Source organism: Triturus cristatus, chromosome 6, assembly GCF_964204655.1.
Source record: "Triturus cristatus chromosome 6, aTriCri1.1, whole genome shotgun sequence".
In the NCBI taxonomy this organism is placed as follows: Eukaryota; Metazoa; Chordata; class Amphibia; order Caudata; family Salamandridae; genus Triturus; species Triturus cristatus.
The window spans coordinates 960512942-960528503 of record NC_140589.1 but is presented as its reverse complement, the minus strand read 5'-3'; the positions used below and the strand labels follow the sequence as shown (position 1 = coordinate 960528503).

General features: G+C 45.0%; 1 protein-coding gene across 4 annotated transcripts in view; it reads left to right on the top strand.

Annotated features, from left to right (window-relative positions):
• PHACTR2 (phosphatase and actin regulator 2) overlaps positions 1–15562 on the top strand; it is a 458184-nt gene that overhangs the window by 170847 nt on the left and 271775 nt on the right. For all 4 annotated transcript variants that reach the window (XM_085611660.1, XM_085611661.1, XM_085611662.1 and 1 more), the window contains exon 2: positions 6005–6172. In XM_085611660.1, coding sequence (XP_085467786.1) covers positions 6005–6172 — 168 coding nt within the window. The remainder of the gene's footprint in view (positions 1–6004; positions 6173–15562) is intronic.

The window sequence follows — 15562 nt, the reverse complement described above, 5'->3', positions numbered from 1 at the left end:
ACGTGCCGAGGCAACACGTAGCCACTCAATACCTATTTTTGCTTTGACTTCCTATGTGGAAGAGGAAATCCTTAGGCCCAGTTTGTTTCCGAAATATCCCTCTCATGTGGGAGCTACACAGTGACCCCCAAAATAAAGGTAGACCGCATCAATCACAGGCTAAAAAACATATTAATGATTGGCTGCAGGCTCTGTGTTTACCCTGTATTAAACACAACAAATAGTTAGACAATCATAGATGACAAACGTAGTAAGGACTGCCCCACAGCTGGTCTTTTGCCAAATACATTGTATCAATGTATTCCCCCTCCTTACATTGATAGAATAAGTCAGGCGGTACTTTTAAATGTCTGCAGATTATTCACAGGAGTGCCTGTGCGTAGCGCCTTCCCAAAACCAGATGTAGAAACTCCCTCGATGTTATAGTTCCACAGAAGCTTAACGGAACCCAGCAAACACAGATGACAAAGCAGACCCGTTCACATGTAACATCAAACACTTCATGATGAGTTTCTTTTACAGTACATACGACAGTCGTGCAGCCAGGGAGGGCCCTGAATGCTGTGATTACAGCGACATAGCAATGGTGCTATGGGTTCCAAAGCAAGCATGAACAAGCATTGGCATAGCCAATAGGTCTCGCCTTTGGGACCTCATAAGTGTTTAGCCATGCAACAGTTGATGTTGTTGCACCAAGGATATTGTGCTGGATAACTAAACACTTATAAGGTCCCAAAGGCGAGACCTATTGGCTATGCCAATGCTTTTTTCTTTGTGCTCCCTTGACCAAACGCCACAAAACTTTCCATCATCCGCCAATGTACAATGAGGATTAGTTCTGGAAAGCTTCGGAGAGATTCATCAAACTTGTGCAAAGGTGGTATGGGACAAAAATCCGAGGAATTCCTATCTCTGGCAACCACCACTTTGAGATATATATATGTTTACATAACATAATGGGTCTGTCCCAGTGCATTACCTAAAACGTAAAAGTATTTTCTTTATCTTTATGTGTGCCTTTAATGGGAAGGGCTATATATATTTATGTGTATTTGGCGCCAATTAGATTGACGAAGGCTTCTGCGAAGCCGAAACGCGTCTTTCCTGTCGCGAGGTCGAGGGAGACCCGAGAAAATAAAAAGGCCATATTCCTGCAGCCTTGAGTGCGTGCCTTCTTCTTTGTTGAAGCAGGATTGTAACTTTGATATATATATTGATATATATATATATATATAAGTCGCCAGTAGGTAGTTATAGTTAGGACCGAGTTTCCATAGGAAAAGTATTTTTGCCTTGCCTAAACTTTGGCGTTTTTCGTGTAACTTACGGCGGTGCCCCCAAACAGGCAACATCGCAGTCAGTGAGACCAGGGAGGCAGTGTGAAACTAGGGGGTGCAGAGTGTGGTGACCACCGGTGGCAGTGCAAGCAGCGGCTCAGTGGTGTTAATGGGCGGTGTCGTGAGACCAGGGTTAAGGTGCAAAATGCAGCGGTGCCCTCTGCAGTGCCATCAGATCACGGAGCCGGCAGCGGCGTCGTTGACTGCGTCGGATTGCTTTTTCCCTCTTAGGCAGCTGAAACACACAGTTGCATATTCAGGTACCCACAGGAAGATTAAGTCATTGCGGTTCCTGAGACTTCCTGAACAGGGGTCAAGCTCTACCTCAAGCCCATGGAGATACTGAGAAGAAAAAGTTTTAGAAAGTTCAGTCCAATCCGGTCACTGCCCACACAGAAGCAGCCACTGCAGGCAACCACAGCACAGCACAGCACACAGCAAAGTGGTAGTCCCTCCTCACAGCTTCTCCAGCTTTTCTTCTTGGCAGGTTCCTTAATCCTAACGAGTTCTAAAGTCCTGGTGTCGGGCCCCAATGTTTATACCACTTTTCCCTTTAAAGTTGCCACACACAAAGTACCTCTGGCATACATAAACCAGTTCCGCCTGGCTCAGGCCAGGTTCACTACAGGAGGAGGAGACCGCTTTGTGAGAGGCAGCCACAGCCCATTCAGGTGTAAGCGACAACTCCTCCCACTACTCTAAATGCAGCCAGGTCTATTCAGCCTGGCTATGAATCGCCCAGGAATGGCAGGACACACTTCAACCTCCCCCTTGTGTCTGTCTAGTGTGAATGCACATCCCCAGCTCCCGTCACTCTCAACCCAGATGGTGAAACCCAAACAGGCAGAGGCACACGGGACGGTTAAGCAAGAAAAAATGTGTCATTTTCAAACACACAATATAAAAGTCATCTTTACTGAAAGATGTATTTTTGAATTCTGAGTTCAGGAAGCCTAAACTCAATTTATCTATATTGTCCCAGTGGAAAGTTACGCTTGTAAAATGTTACAGTGCAGCTACCATGATAACCTTTGGGACAGGCAGCCTTGCAATAGTGAAAAACGGTTTTGTGATGTAATCACGCATGCACTTAACACCTATGCTGGTTCCACGCAGTCTGCACAACTCAAGTCTTAACAACGAATATGTCTTTACAATGCTTGCCTTTGCAACAAATTATGCTTTGTTGAGGCATGTATGGTAAAGAGATATTCGTGGTAAAGATTTCACAGGTAAGTCTGAACTCCCCCGAGGCCTGCCCGAGTCCTAAACTACCCCTTCCCTCCTGAAAAAAACCACCTCCCCCCGAGATCTAAAAATTTCCCTGCCCCTTAGTCCTAAAAACGACCCTTACCTCCCCCAAGTCCTAAAAGCTACCTGAGCTCTAAAAACTACCCTGCCCCCCTAAACCCTAAAAAGTATTGCAATCCCTGCCTCCTGCTCTGAGCCCTAAAACACCCCTGCCCTGACACCTAAAACTACTCCCTCCCTCCTAAATAAAACCCCTCCCCAGCCCTGAAAACTACCCCGACCCCAGCCCTAAAACCTACCCTGACCCCCCCCCAGCCCTGAAAAGCCCCCCACCCCCCCAGCACTGAAAACTACCCCGACACCCCCCACCCCCTTCTAAACCATACAAACTCTGATCCCGAAACCAGGCCCAGCCCCACTTACCTAACCTCATCGGTCCTCTCCTGATCCTCTCTGCTTCCGCCAGCCAGCAGCTGGTTAAGGCATATGCGTTGTAGCTCTTGCGAAGTTGGAACACGTGTGGCTCTGCCCGCGTTGTTCCGACTGTTTCCCATGTAAAGCGAAATGTACAGTATTTCACTATCAGGACATGTAAAACACTCCAGTACATGAACTACCTTTCACATACACTGCACCCTGCTCGTGGGCGTACTTTGGACTTACCCGAGGGGTGCCTTACACGTAAGAAAAGGGAAGGGTTATGGCCTGGCAAGTGGGTCCACTTGCCAGGTCGACTTGGCAGTAAAAACTGTGCACTGACACTGCAGTGGCAGGTCTGAGACACCTTTGAAAGGCTAATTGTGTGGGTGGCTCAAACAGCGCTGTAAGCCCACTAGTAGCACATGATTTACAGGTCCTGGGCACACTCAGTGCACTGTACTAGGGATTTACTAGTAAATCAAATATCCCAATCATGGAAAACTAAACCTAACATAATTTAAAGTAGGAGCACTTGCACTTTAGTACTTAATAGCAGTGAAAAAGTGTGCATTGACACTAAACCAGCAAAAACAAAAGTCCAGCATACCATCAAAAATAGGAGGTCAAGAGGCAAAAAGACAGGGAAACTCGCCAAAAGATGGCAGGTCTAACACCACTGCTGTTTAGAACCCTCCGAGATGGCAGAAGTGCATGATGAAGTGCTACATGATAATACGTTTTAATAATATTGTGTTCGTTTGGGATGGTAGATTGTGCTTGTTAAGTTCATAGTACATTAGAGCCCCATTCAGCACGTTAGTGGAACCCATGTAGGTTGTGGGCTATTCCACATTCATTAATATATTTTAGCACCATACACTTCCAGATGTCAAAGGTAGTTAAACTTTTCCAAGTGCATGAACGCTGGGATTAGGAAAGCTACAATATGAAGTGCACTTCACCAGTACGTACCAACACAGCATACCTACAACTGGTCGACAAATCTCCCACCTTCGTCAGAAGGAAACGCGTTTTGCACTTCAAACCCAACTCACTTATTTGAAATCGGGAAAAAACTGGCTATAACGTGTTGACGATTTGCTTTTGCCTTCCTTTGAACTTTGCGCTTCCATTGTGTGGCCAGAGAGGAGCATTCCCTATTTAAATATCTTATTTTAAATTTAAATATCTTTTTTTAATGTTTTCTCTTTCGTGTCCCCTTCTCCCTATGAATATGGATGTGACCTAAAGAACTCGACCAATTTAACATGCAGAAAAAAGCTAAGGGACACAATCAGTGAACAGACGGGAAACCAGCTGCGCTTAAAGAAACATTTTATGTAATTTCACCCGGGCCTGTAAGTGGAAAACTTGAGTAATCCTGTGACATGGTCTCATCCTGTCCAACTAAACCCGGAAAAGGAATGTTTTCATTATAACATCACAATTGACAACTATGAAGGGAATTTATGGTTTTTATCAAACTTTTATCTGGATGTATAACAAAAGAATATCCAATGAAAACCGCCTTAGACAGGAAGGTGTCATCCTGACGAAGTGCAGCTCTTAGATAAAGTTTGTGAATAAATACAGTCACCGAATCATTCTGTCTTCTCTACTCGAACTCTCGCTAGACTTTATTTTTGTTGATAAATGAGCATGTTTTGTGACGCATCATATTCTAGCCTTATTTGTAGTTTCCAGGGGAACTCTTGGTACCTAAGGAAAGCCTTTAATATGCTCAGAATTCCTAATGCAATATTGTCCCGCTTCCGCATACTGTGCTGTAATTTAAAACACTGTTTTTGTTTCATATATTTCATTAAAGTCTCCGACATTCCTGTCCATAGAATATGTGCACTAGATGGCTGTTTTAGTATACGGTCAAGTTTCTCCTACAGCCTTCATACTACAGCACAACATCTGCCATCACAAATTCCTCCTACCACCAACAGCTAGTGGGTTTCTCTATTCTGTACCACTAAAAAGTACAAGGACGTGGAGAACTTTAGGATTGGCCACTTTTTGCAGAAACAGCGCACATTTTTGCTGTAGGGCGTGGCTATTAAAGATTGTTAAGTGACAGGAGCTTATACTGTCAGTGTGGCAGGCAAGGGTTGTGCAAGTAATTTGCTGGCTGTTGTGTGTCATACAATACGTCACATTAGATGCAATGGAGGTAGATTTTTAATGTATTTGCTCTAGGTCAGCAGGGTCAAAGAAAAGTGTGTTCTTGAGTCTTGACAAGCAGTGGTGGAGACCATTTTCTTTCATGTGTCAGAGTGTTGTCCTATAGAAGTAGTCCAAGGCGGAAGGATGGTGAAACATTGACTCAGATGTGGGGTTTAGCTGTAGGCGTTTGTCAATCATGTGGTTGGTGGCTTGGTGGTGTTTGTCAGAGTGATCCAAGAGAAAAATGCCTAGTGTGTGGTACTTCTTCAGGTTGAGTTTTAGGTGATTAAGGTTAACGAGGGTAGTGGAGATGAGAGGTGGTGCAGACTGTGGTAAGTCTTTAAAGAATGTTTCAGTAACCATAGGGGGCAGAATATTGACATAATGAGTGTGTTAAATGGACCAGTGATGATTATTCTAAGCCATGGTCCTCTTTGATTGGCAGTAGATGACAATTGATGGAAGGATATGACACATGACCCTTTAACATTTTGGCAGCAAGTTGTGGATTTGTCGTCCTCTAACATTGCAGCACAAGTGAAATAATGAACTAATACATTTTCTCCAGTATGTGCTGGTGTATTTCATCATTTGTTGCATTGTGCTTTGTAGAAGTAGATTTCAAACACTAGTGTAAAGACAAATACAATCCATTTTCACCTTCTCGAATGCCTCCTATTTCTGAGAATATTTATTGAGAATTACTGTTTTTATTAAAACAAAGAAAAACTGAGAAAGCAGTGAAAACACAGTCCGACTAGTGCTTTTATACTTTTGCTTGTTTTGGTTCATTTTCTAATCGTGTATATTTTCTTTTTCTGCAGTTGATGGACCAGACAAACCCCACATTGCCACTTCAGATGGACCAAATCCAGGAAGTCCGTCGCCACCTCTCAAAAGAAAAGGCAAACTCTCGACCATCGGGAAGATCTTCAAGCCTTGGAAATGGCGAAAGAAGAAAGCCAGTGAGCAATTTAGGGAAACATCAGCAGGTAAAATACTAATATACATTTTTTTAAAAAAATCGAAGTTAACCAAGTTGCATCACTCCAAAATAAAGCCATATTAGCCATGTGGACCGTTCCAAAGTAAAAAAGCAGGGACCTTTAGTGGTAGTGATCCTTGGTCTTCTACCAAACATGCTTTCTTGATTAAAATGTACTAATACAAGAAGATCTGGTCAGAAGTTTGGTTAAAATTCTAATAATAGAAGGGAAGCTGTTGAGCTGCATTGGAGGTGGATGTCAAAGATGACATTTTTGTTAACAATGTACATCCATATCACATTTTATAAAATAAGCTTCTCGTCTTTGGGAAGGAGGCAATCCGGCATTTGCTGGTACTTTTAGAACTGCTAGAACTTAGAATTTCGAAAGGGGCTGCAGGCTTGGGTTTCTCCAACCCCCCTTTTAGTTGTAGGAAGAAATGATATGGCTGTGGGGACTGGGTCTCACTGGGGAGCTTTGCTCGCTCTGTCCGCAGGAGTGTTAAGAAGGGCAAAAAGGAGGCCCCATTGGAGAGGAACCGAATCTCTAGCCTGGTTTCAGACCATAAGCAATATGATTAGCTCTCTGTCTCCCCAGGACAGCAAGATGATCGGTTGACACCTGCACCTGAAGCAGGCGAGTGAACTGTTTCCTTCACACAAATGCAAAGATTGGCCCATTTTTACCCTAGTGCAGAGATCCACCGTGAGAGATGGAGTTGGTTCTTCCTACCATTATCCTTATTGTGGACGTTAGGAATGACCAAGAGGACAGCTTCTCAAGCAAGCCCCAAAATAGAACAACGGAGAAGGAAGAGTGAGTGAGTGAGTGCGTGTGTGTGTGTGTCAGACTGTATCACTTATGCTCCCGCTGGTTAGTTCTTACAAATGTGATAATTATACTCCAGCAATAGGGCAATGAGCTCTGTTTGACTTTGTCATGTTGAAATAAGTTTTCAGGAGGGGTGGCAGCTGTTCCATAGTGCCAGTGGTAAAGTACCTTGAGGCATGAATGTACTCGCCAGTTGCGGGGATATGCATTGCAGCTCAGAGGCAGGCTGAGACTGGATTTAGTACCCATCAAGGAAAGAATTGCGAATGACCAGGCACTGTGAATATATTGGAGGAGGTATATTTGGCCAGTTCTCTAGGACCAACAAGCTTTGGCATAGCCAATAGGTCTCGCCTTTGGAACTTTATAAGTATTTAGTTATGCAGCACAATATCCTTGGTGCAACAACATCAACTGTTGCATGCCTAAACACTTATAAGGTCCCAAAGGCGAGACCTATTGGCTATGCCAATGCTTGTTTCATTTTCTTTTCCAACTTTTATGTAGCGCGAATTCCACCCGAAGGCATGGGGGTGCTTTTAAATGAGCACCAGTTAAAGATTCTGGTGCATTTTTCTTAGCTCGATAGCCTAGTCTACAGTTTCTGAATAATTCTCCATTGAAATTGAAGAAGAAACTCCAGTGACGGGAGACTCTAGTGTCCACTGCACCGCCAACTTCTGACTCATTTTGAACGCACACGGATGAGAAACTGCTCTTTAACCTTGTACTTCACCCTTCTGAGCTCTCTGTTGAATGAATAAAGGAACAGGAGTCCTGGGCCCTTTCATTATTCCGGCCAATCAACGCCTGTTTAGTCAAACCAAGAGCTCTTTCTACCCTCTCGATCGGCTCGACCGAAAGACGCAGATTTGTATCTCTTAAGGTTTGGGTCGGTTCTCGTGCATGCCCAGTGACTGTACGACGAGCTTGTAGACTGACTCTTGGGAATGTGAACTGGCAACTGGCTGCTCTGCCGTTTGGGAAGCGGCAGGAGAGACGTTACATCACTAAACAGGGTGTTTTGTATGTGTAGGATCGCGATCCTGGTAGGGGAGACTCTAAGTAACGTCACAGGAGAGTACGTGCACGGCCCCAGGGAGGTGTTGGAATCTCTTATGCACAGAACTGTCCCGTGTATCCCGCCGAAAGTACTTGCAAGCGGTACAGGTCTCCCGAGCGTTACTTTTTGAAGCGGACTGTCTGCTCTGCTGCTGAGCGAAGGTAAGTGTAGATGTGAGTTAGGTGATGGGTCTTTCATGTGCACAACAGGGTCACTGGGGCATGGTACGCTGGCAGCTGGCAACACTTGTGTAGCGCTATGTCTTTCGGAGGGTCAATCGATGTCACTCGCTAAATCTACTTAGACGTTAACGGAGTCAGGCAAATGAGCAATTGTTCCCACTTCGATTCATCTGCTCAAGATACCTGCGATTTCAGTGGCTGCGAAGACCCTTTGTACAGCAGAAATTCCCTGCCCCACTACTACTGACCGGCCACTCAGACACCATGCATCCCATGGCTCCTAATGAGGTTTTTGAAGTGGGAGTATTTATTTGTTTAATGTAAACAATAACACCTCAGTCGTGAGGTGAGCTTTTTTAAAGGGGCGGGGGGAGTGAGCATGAAATAAACAATTCGTTTTTAAAAGATTGTTTATATTCAAGCTTTTTGTAGTTTTAAATTCGGAAAAATGAAAAGATGCAAGTTACCTTTTTAGTCACTTTTTGAGGCAGGCAACAACAACAGTAGATTGAGTACTTTCCTTCAGCCATTAACATTTTTGTCATTGATTTTATTTTTGTGATTTTATATAGTGTGGACAGGGCCTGGAGGCATCAGAGCGCTTTACAAGAAAACAGTCCCTAAACAGTCATATGAGTACAATAGAGATACAACCTAGTAAGGATTAAAAGCATCTACAGTACATGGGTTATTGGCGGTATGCGACTACAGTTCCAAACAATCCATGCAGGAGTACATTTGAGATATAATAATGGAAAAAATGGAAGGAATACATTTTAGAGCTACTGAGCGAGTTCCAAAATCTTGTGGCGGTTCCAGAAAATGACTGGTACATTTATTTATCCATCTCGGTTGAAGGTGGGGGCACCAGGAGAAGGGATTGAGCATTTCTTGAGATCAGTTTTACGCGCACATATTTCCATTTAGGTTTGCAGGCAAAGGGGAGTGGAGGACCTTGGGTATGGTGCAGGCAGATTTACATTGGACTCTAGCCTCTACTGGCAGCTACTGGAGGGACATCAGGATAGGAGCGATATCAAATTTCTTGTGACCAGTAACACGTAAAAGTAACAGCCGCGCGGCCGTGAAAGTGATCGCGTTCAAAGCGAAAGTGATCGCGAGGACGCGCTGTGTGGTAGGCACGCGAGTGGTGCGCGCGCAGCAGTGTTTGCGCTGGAAGGGAAGCCGATGGCTGCTGCGTGCAGGCAGGCTCGCGTGAACGCAAGTGTTAGGCCACCGAGGTCTGGTAGCACTTTGAAAACCCGTATTCTAAATGTCTTGCAGCGCATGCGCTGGCTCAGGCGAGACCTAAAAAACCCAAGAGAAACGGGACTCCTTGTAACATGCACTGCCGTTTTGCTGAAAACTCTCTAAGTAAGAGATTCTACTGGAAGTTCTCTTATTGTCAAAATAGTATCTTTGCTGCTTAATTATTTGGGGTTTGTGAGGCCTACTATTGAAACAGGGTGTCTGGTGCAACTCTTACATTCAGTTAACACTAGAATGGTGCACAATAACATATTATTTCCATGCTTTTATACGACAATAAAGGTTCTGTACGATAATAGTAGAATGCCACTTACCCCAAAGGCTTGCTACGTTCCCCACAGGTAAATGCATACTGTTTAAATCTCTCAAGTGATCACATGAACTATCTAGCCTGCAGCAGTTTAGAAACCTTTGTGAATATTTGAAAAGCGTCTTCCTGTTCAGTTGAATGTGCATCTCCTGTTGGCTGTAAAAGCAGGGCTCAGAATTTGGTTGGAGTCATGTGTGGGCTGTGCTGAAGTGACACACAATGGGTTAAATAATGTCTACAGTCCTAGGATTTTGGAACACGTGACTGCTCTTTTAGCAGACTTGCAGGTGGGCGCTACATCAATGGAATGGTAGGAAATCACTGCAAGGTGGGAACCATGCAAATGTTGTGGAAAGTTCAGTATCCTGGTCAGTACTTGCAGGGACATTTTAGGGTCAAGAGGAGGAAGGGTACATGGGGCAGTTTTCACAAAGGTGTTTGAGCTCTTCACTTTCACTCATGGCAGAATGCACAAGTTATCTTCTCTTCTGCCCCTGCAAAAGTCAGATGAGTGATGTGCTCCCTGCAAACTTGTACTTTGAGTCTTGTTGGGCAGTGGTGCGGTTCTCTGGTGTCCCAGGATTCAAGCAGGAAGCCTAATGGCAGCTTTGGGTAGCGGGTCCTTGAGCTGGTTATGCAGATCTGAGCAAGCATGGCAGTCTATCAGCTTTCTCTTCAGTTTACAGCAACAGAAGCAGTTCAGTCAGTCTGTTGAGTCTTCTCAAGACTTATGAGAGGTCAAACAATTTTCCTATCACTGGTGCGATATTTCCTATGTGCAGAGCTTCGACTGCAGAGGAATGGCCCACGATTTTCCTAGATCAGTAAGCCACTATATATCTTCATACGATGATAGCTGTGCGGCCCAACCAGCTGTTCAAAATGGTCTTGCCTCAGAATTTTCGTTGCAATCAATTTGGGTAGGGTAATGAACTTCCAATTTGTTTCTAAGAGTTCTGATCCCATGGCGATGGCAGGCAAATTGAAAACTGAGCTTGTGTTACTCTGGAGTGGCCATTTTCCTGTAGTTGGTGTATTTGATCTGAACACGTATTTGCTAAGTGCTGCAGAGGAGAAACAAAAGTATTATCACCTACCTATGGATATTTTTGAGAATGCTGCTCTGTATGAATACACACATTATTTGAAGAAGGTAATGATAGGAGCAGCAAGACATATTTGTAGAGGGGAATGTGAGGAGAATGCCCAAATGTTTGCCAGAATTTAAAAGGCCTATAACTGAGCATGAGCATTTTAAATTATAATAGGTGCAAAGATCTCTGTATCAAGGGATATAATATCAAGATTCAAAATGTTCATGATGTCCAGTTCTAAACCTACCTAGTGGGATACCTTGAGTTGTCTGTATCAAACCCTACTTTGGGCACATGAGACTGCAATAAAAAAAACAAGCATTTTCAATGCAATGGTCTCGGCATTGTTAAAGTTAGAGCTATTGGCATTGCTCATGACATTATTTTTGTTTATGTTGTTGTTTTTAAAAGATTTAAAGAAACGGCATTGTTATTTACAATGTCAATAGCTTAATCACTTTCAAATGCTCCTGCAAGGGAAACGCTTTGTGTGCTCTTGCACTCCTCCCCCACCCCTCCCACTTGTACCGCGAGGTGCGCGCTTCTTTAAACTAACGATGTGTATATTCACAAAGCGCTTACAGGCTGTGAAGTCAAAGAGCTATGAACACCCACCTCTGCGGCCCCCTTCTCTTCCTAAATCCATTGTTTATTTTTTTGCAGGTTGATATAGCGCAACCTCTACCCGAAGGTATTGGAGCGCTTTAAATGACCACCAGTTACCTTACACAAGACACATTCATTTTTTATAAACACGGGAAGATTAAGATATCACAGGATGATGAACCAAGGCCGACACTCGAACCCTGTGCGTCAGCTCCAAAGTCGGCTGCTCTAGCCCTAAGTCTACGTCCTCTGTTTGAATTATAGGACCCACTGACCTGCCTCTTGACCTCGACCACTTAGGAGACTTTGAAGGCGAATTTGTTTAAGTTCTCGTGTGCCCTGATCCATGCGTGAGCAGCTCGCCGAGTTCATGTTTTTCGCTGTGCCTTCTAAGACTTGTAGCCCTACTTTTAACTCTTTCTTACAGGAGAATTATAAATCCGAACCTGTAACAAAAATACAATCTGGGTAGGATTAACTACCCTCGCAAGGACCAAGGAAACTACACGACCCATCATGCATCTGAGCTCACACTCATCATGTAAGCAGAACGCGTTGCCCCGAACAGTCAGAGGTTGTTAACTTTAATCTCCCCCCTCACAAGTACTCCCAAACGTTCCCTTCCCACCACAGCCGCACCACAATCACTATGTCTGCCAACTTCAGTGCTGAAAGGAGGTGCAGTAAAGGGGTAAGCTCAAAGATGCTAGATCTGCCGGAGAGAAAAGAACCAATGTATAGTGTATGCTAACATTGTGAATACAATCCTCGAGACAAATAAAAGCTAAGATAATACAATTATAGAGCATTTATTTCCCCCCTCCCCCGCCCCTTTCATGGTATCATCTAGATTGCTGTTGAACAGTGGAGGGAGTGAGTAGAATGTCCTTCACATTAGCAGCCTCAGAAGGATTAAAGGCTGTGTCACCTGCAGGACTATTTTTATCGACCTCGGAAAGATGACATGCCTAATTTGAATTATGATATTATCTCCTAGGCCACTCGAATGACGCAGAAAGGGAGGACCAAACTAGGAGGCAAAAAAGGCAACTATGCAGTATAATGAGGCACTTTTTTATAGTATTGCTTCATTATTTTGTGGTTTTTGATACTTGCCAACACTTTCTGGCCAAAGATTTGACCTCATTGGTACCAGTTTAACAACCAAATACGGTCATAAACAACTGAAGGATGGATAACCAGTCAACCTTTGCGGGTGGCATTCTATTGTGCGGAAACAGGGGTCGCCACATATTTAGTAACGTTTGATGCGATTCAGCTAGACGCATTGTTTGGTTAAAATCTGCAGATACAGCAGTGGATGGATCAAGTGGCAAATGGGGCAAATCTATAATTATGTGGAAAACGCTGCGGCTGCAGAATCGCGTAATTCAAGTGGCCCTGATTATATAGATCTCCGAAGGATAACAGGTTGAGTTTCACATATGGCTGTAAATATATCGACCTCGTAAGGATTGCGGCCTATATCTGCCCAATCATGACAGCCTGGGTTTAACGGTACTCTTTGCAGTAGGGTCCCAACACACTGAGCTGCCTTTAGAGGGGTGACCTATAGCGCCTTGCCCATCACACGAGGGCACTGTGGGAGGTGCCAAGACTTGAAGGTTCGCCACCGCAGCGCCTCATAAATAAGGCACATCCTCCCGGCCTGGCAGAGTCTGGCGGCTCTTAAATTGCATCAGAAGCTTGTTAGCAAACAATAGAGCGCACAAGGGGGCGGGAGGGGCAGCGGGGGGTGGAAATAGCGCTGTAATTGGATAGGGCGGATGCACTGTACTTAAAGGTAGGGGGGAGGATCCGTGTCAAGCACCGGTACTGTGCCATAGCTGAGAGCTCCGCAAGGCTAACTGCAGGGGAAGAAGAGTGCACCTGTGGCACCCCACACACTCACCTCGCACTCCCAGCTGGACCCGTGCGGACCCAGGGGTGCCAGGGCACCGCGCCCACTCTTCAGCGGATCCTTCGTTCTCCACCCGCTGCAGCTGAGGGTGCAGTGCACAGAGGAGCCAAGGGCGCATAAGGAGCGGCGCGGCAGGGATGGACCCTTGGACCTCCTTTCTGCAGCTCTGCCAGCACCGAGGACATCCTGGGGTACGGGGGACCCCAACAGTGCGGCTCCAGTGCAGGAGGATGCAGTCTTCCAAGATAAGGCTTAATATTGGAGCTTAGACCGTTCCCAGGGAATCCGGAAGTTTGCACCGGGAGTTAAAGTGGTTTGCGCAAGATCACACGGTTGGTGTCAAGTGGAGAAACCAGGATTTAAACGTGTTATGGTTTGTGACCTGAGTTGGAAACGTAAACATCAGAGCACACCTCACCACAAGCTCCAGGTTGCGAGGATAGGGCAGTGAGAGCCATGAACACCGCCACCTTTCTCCGAGGCAAAGCAGAAATGCCTCGGAGAAACGCAGCGGCGGTTTCGGATTCGGGGGCGTGTTTTTCTTTTCTCTCCTCTTGCCATTGGCTGGAGGAGAGAAAAACACGCCCAGCGAAAAGTAGCGAAAAAACACGCCCCCGAATCCGAAAAGGACGGGGCTTGTTTTGCGAGGCAAAGACTCTTCTCCAATGGCTGGCCAGCATTTAAGAGGCCAGCCAATGGAGAAGAGGAGAGAAGAGGGGCGGGTTCAAGCCCCTCTTCTCCAAAACATTAAATCTCGGAGCGAGACTGCGCAAGCGCAGCCTTCGAGCCGAGACCTAAAAAGGGCGTGGCTAAAAAGTGGAAAGAAGAGCACGGAACACGCCCCCAAATCTGAAAAAGACGGAGCCTATTTGGAGGGACGGCTCTCTCCTCCAATGACTGGCCTCCATTTAGGAAGCCAGCCAATGGAGGAGAGCCAAAAAGAGAGGCGGGCTAAATAGCCACTCTAAGCATCATAAGATCTCCGGGACTTCCGGTTCTGCCTTCGGCAGACCGGACGGTCCCTCGACCTAAAAAGGTTAAGCTGACAGATCTGCTTTGTATTGAAACACATATGCAAGGGAACTAGTAAGAGCTTACGGTATGGCTACCCTACCTTTTAATTCAAGTTCTGATCGACCACCATAGATTAATTTTTAATTGTAGATCGATACCCAGAATGGTAAGCCTCTAGCCCGAAGTACAATCAAATAAGGGCAGTGGGGAAGTACGTATTTCTACATGACCTGCTTGAATCAGAGCAACATTTGGTAGTATCAGTTTTGGGGAAGTAGAGTTAGTAAAGGCTGTAGATAAAAGTAATACTAGTAAACTTGACCGCGAGTGAAGAAATAAGGATTAGAGTTGGTTCAAAGGAATGAATGTTTGTGTGTGTGTGTTACCCCCAAACTCCTTCCTTTTTGGTCTGTTTTCGGGGTAACCCTCCTACGTTCCCTTTTTTTAATGAACCCCTTGCCTCCCTTCAGCTGCATGCCCCTGTACCTAGAAAACCCTTGCCCCATTACCACCACCCACCCCTTTATCCTAAAATCACCCTTACATCCCTGTACCTCTACCCGCTACTTAACCTTAAAACAGCTGTTTCCTCCCTTTACCTCTACCCACCCCTTAACCCTAAGATCACTTGCCTCCCTCTTTTCTGTACCCACCCCTTAACCCAAAAATGACTATTACACCATTATCTACACCCTCCCGGTTACCCTAAAAACACTGGTATCCTCCTTTTCCTGTACCCACTCCGCAACCCTAAAATTATCCTTGCATTCCTTTAACAACTACACTACACACCTTAATTGTTTTTTTATTTTAAAAAGGCTAACATATTATTATTATTAAAACAATATATATTTACTTACCTGTGGAGTAAGGTACCACGCGGTAAAATATGCTGGTAAAAGCTAATTAAAATTAGTTACCTGCGTGATAAAGACTGCAGGGGAAAAGTCAAGCGGGGTAAAGGTTACGTGCCACCTATATGCCTAAGCTCCACATTGTGCTCTTTTTGTTCAACCCACTCCACAGGAAATAGGCTAAATTCAACCGCTTATATTTATAAAACAAATAGTACAGTGGTTGAATAATTCAGCGGTGCTTCATATTCT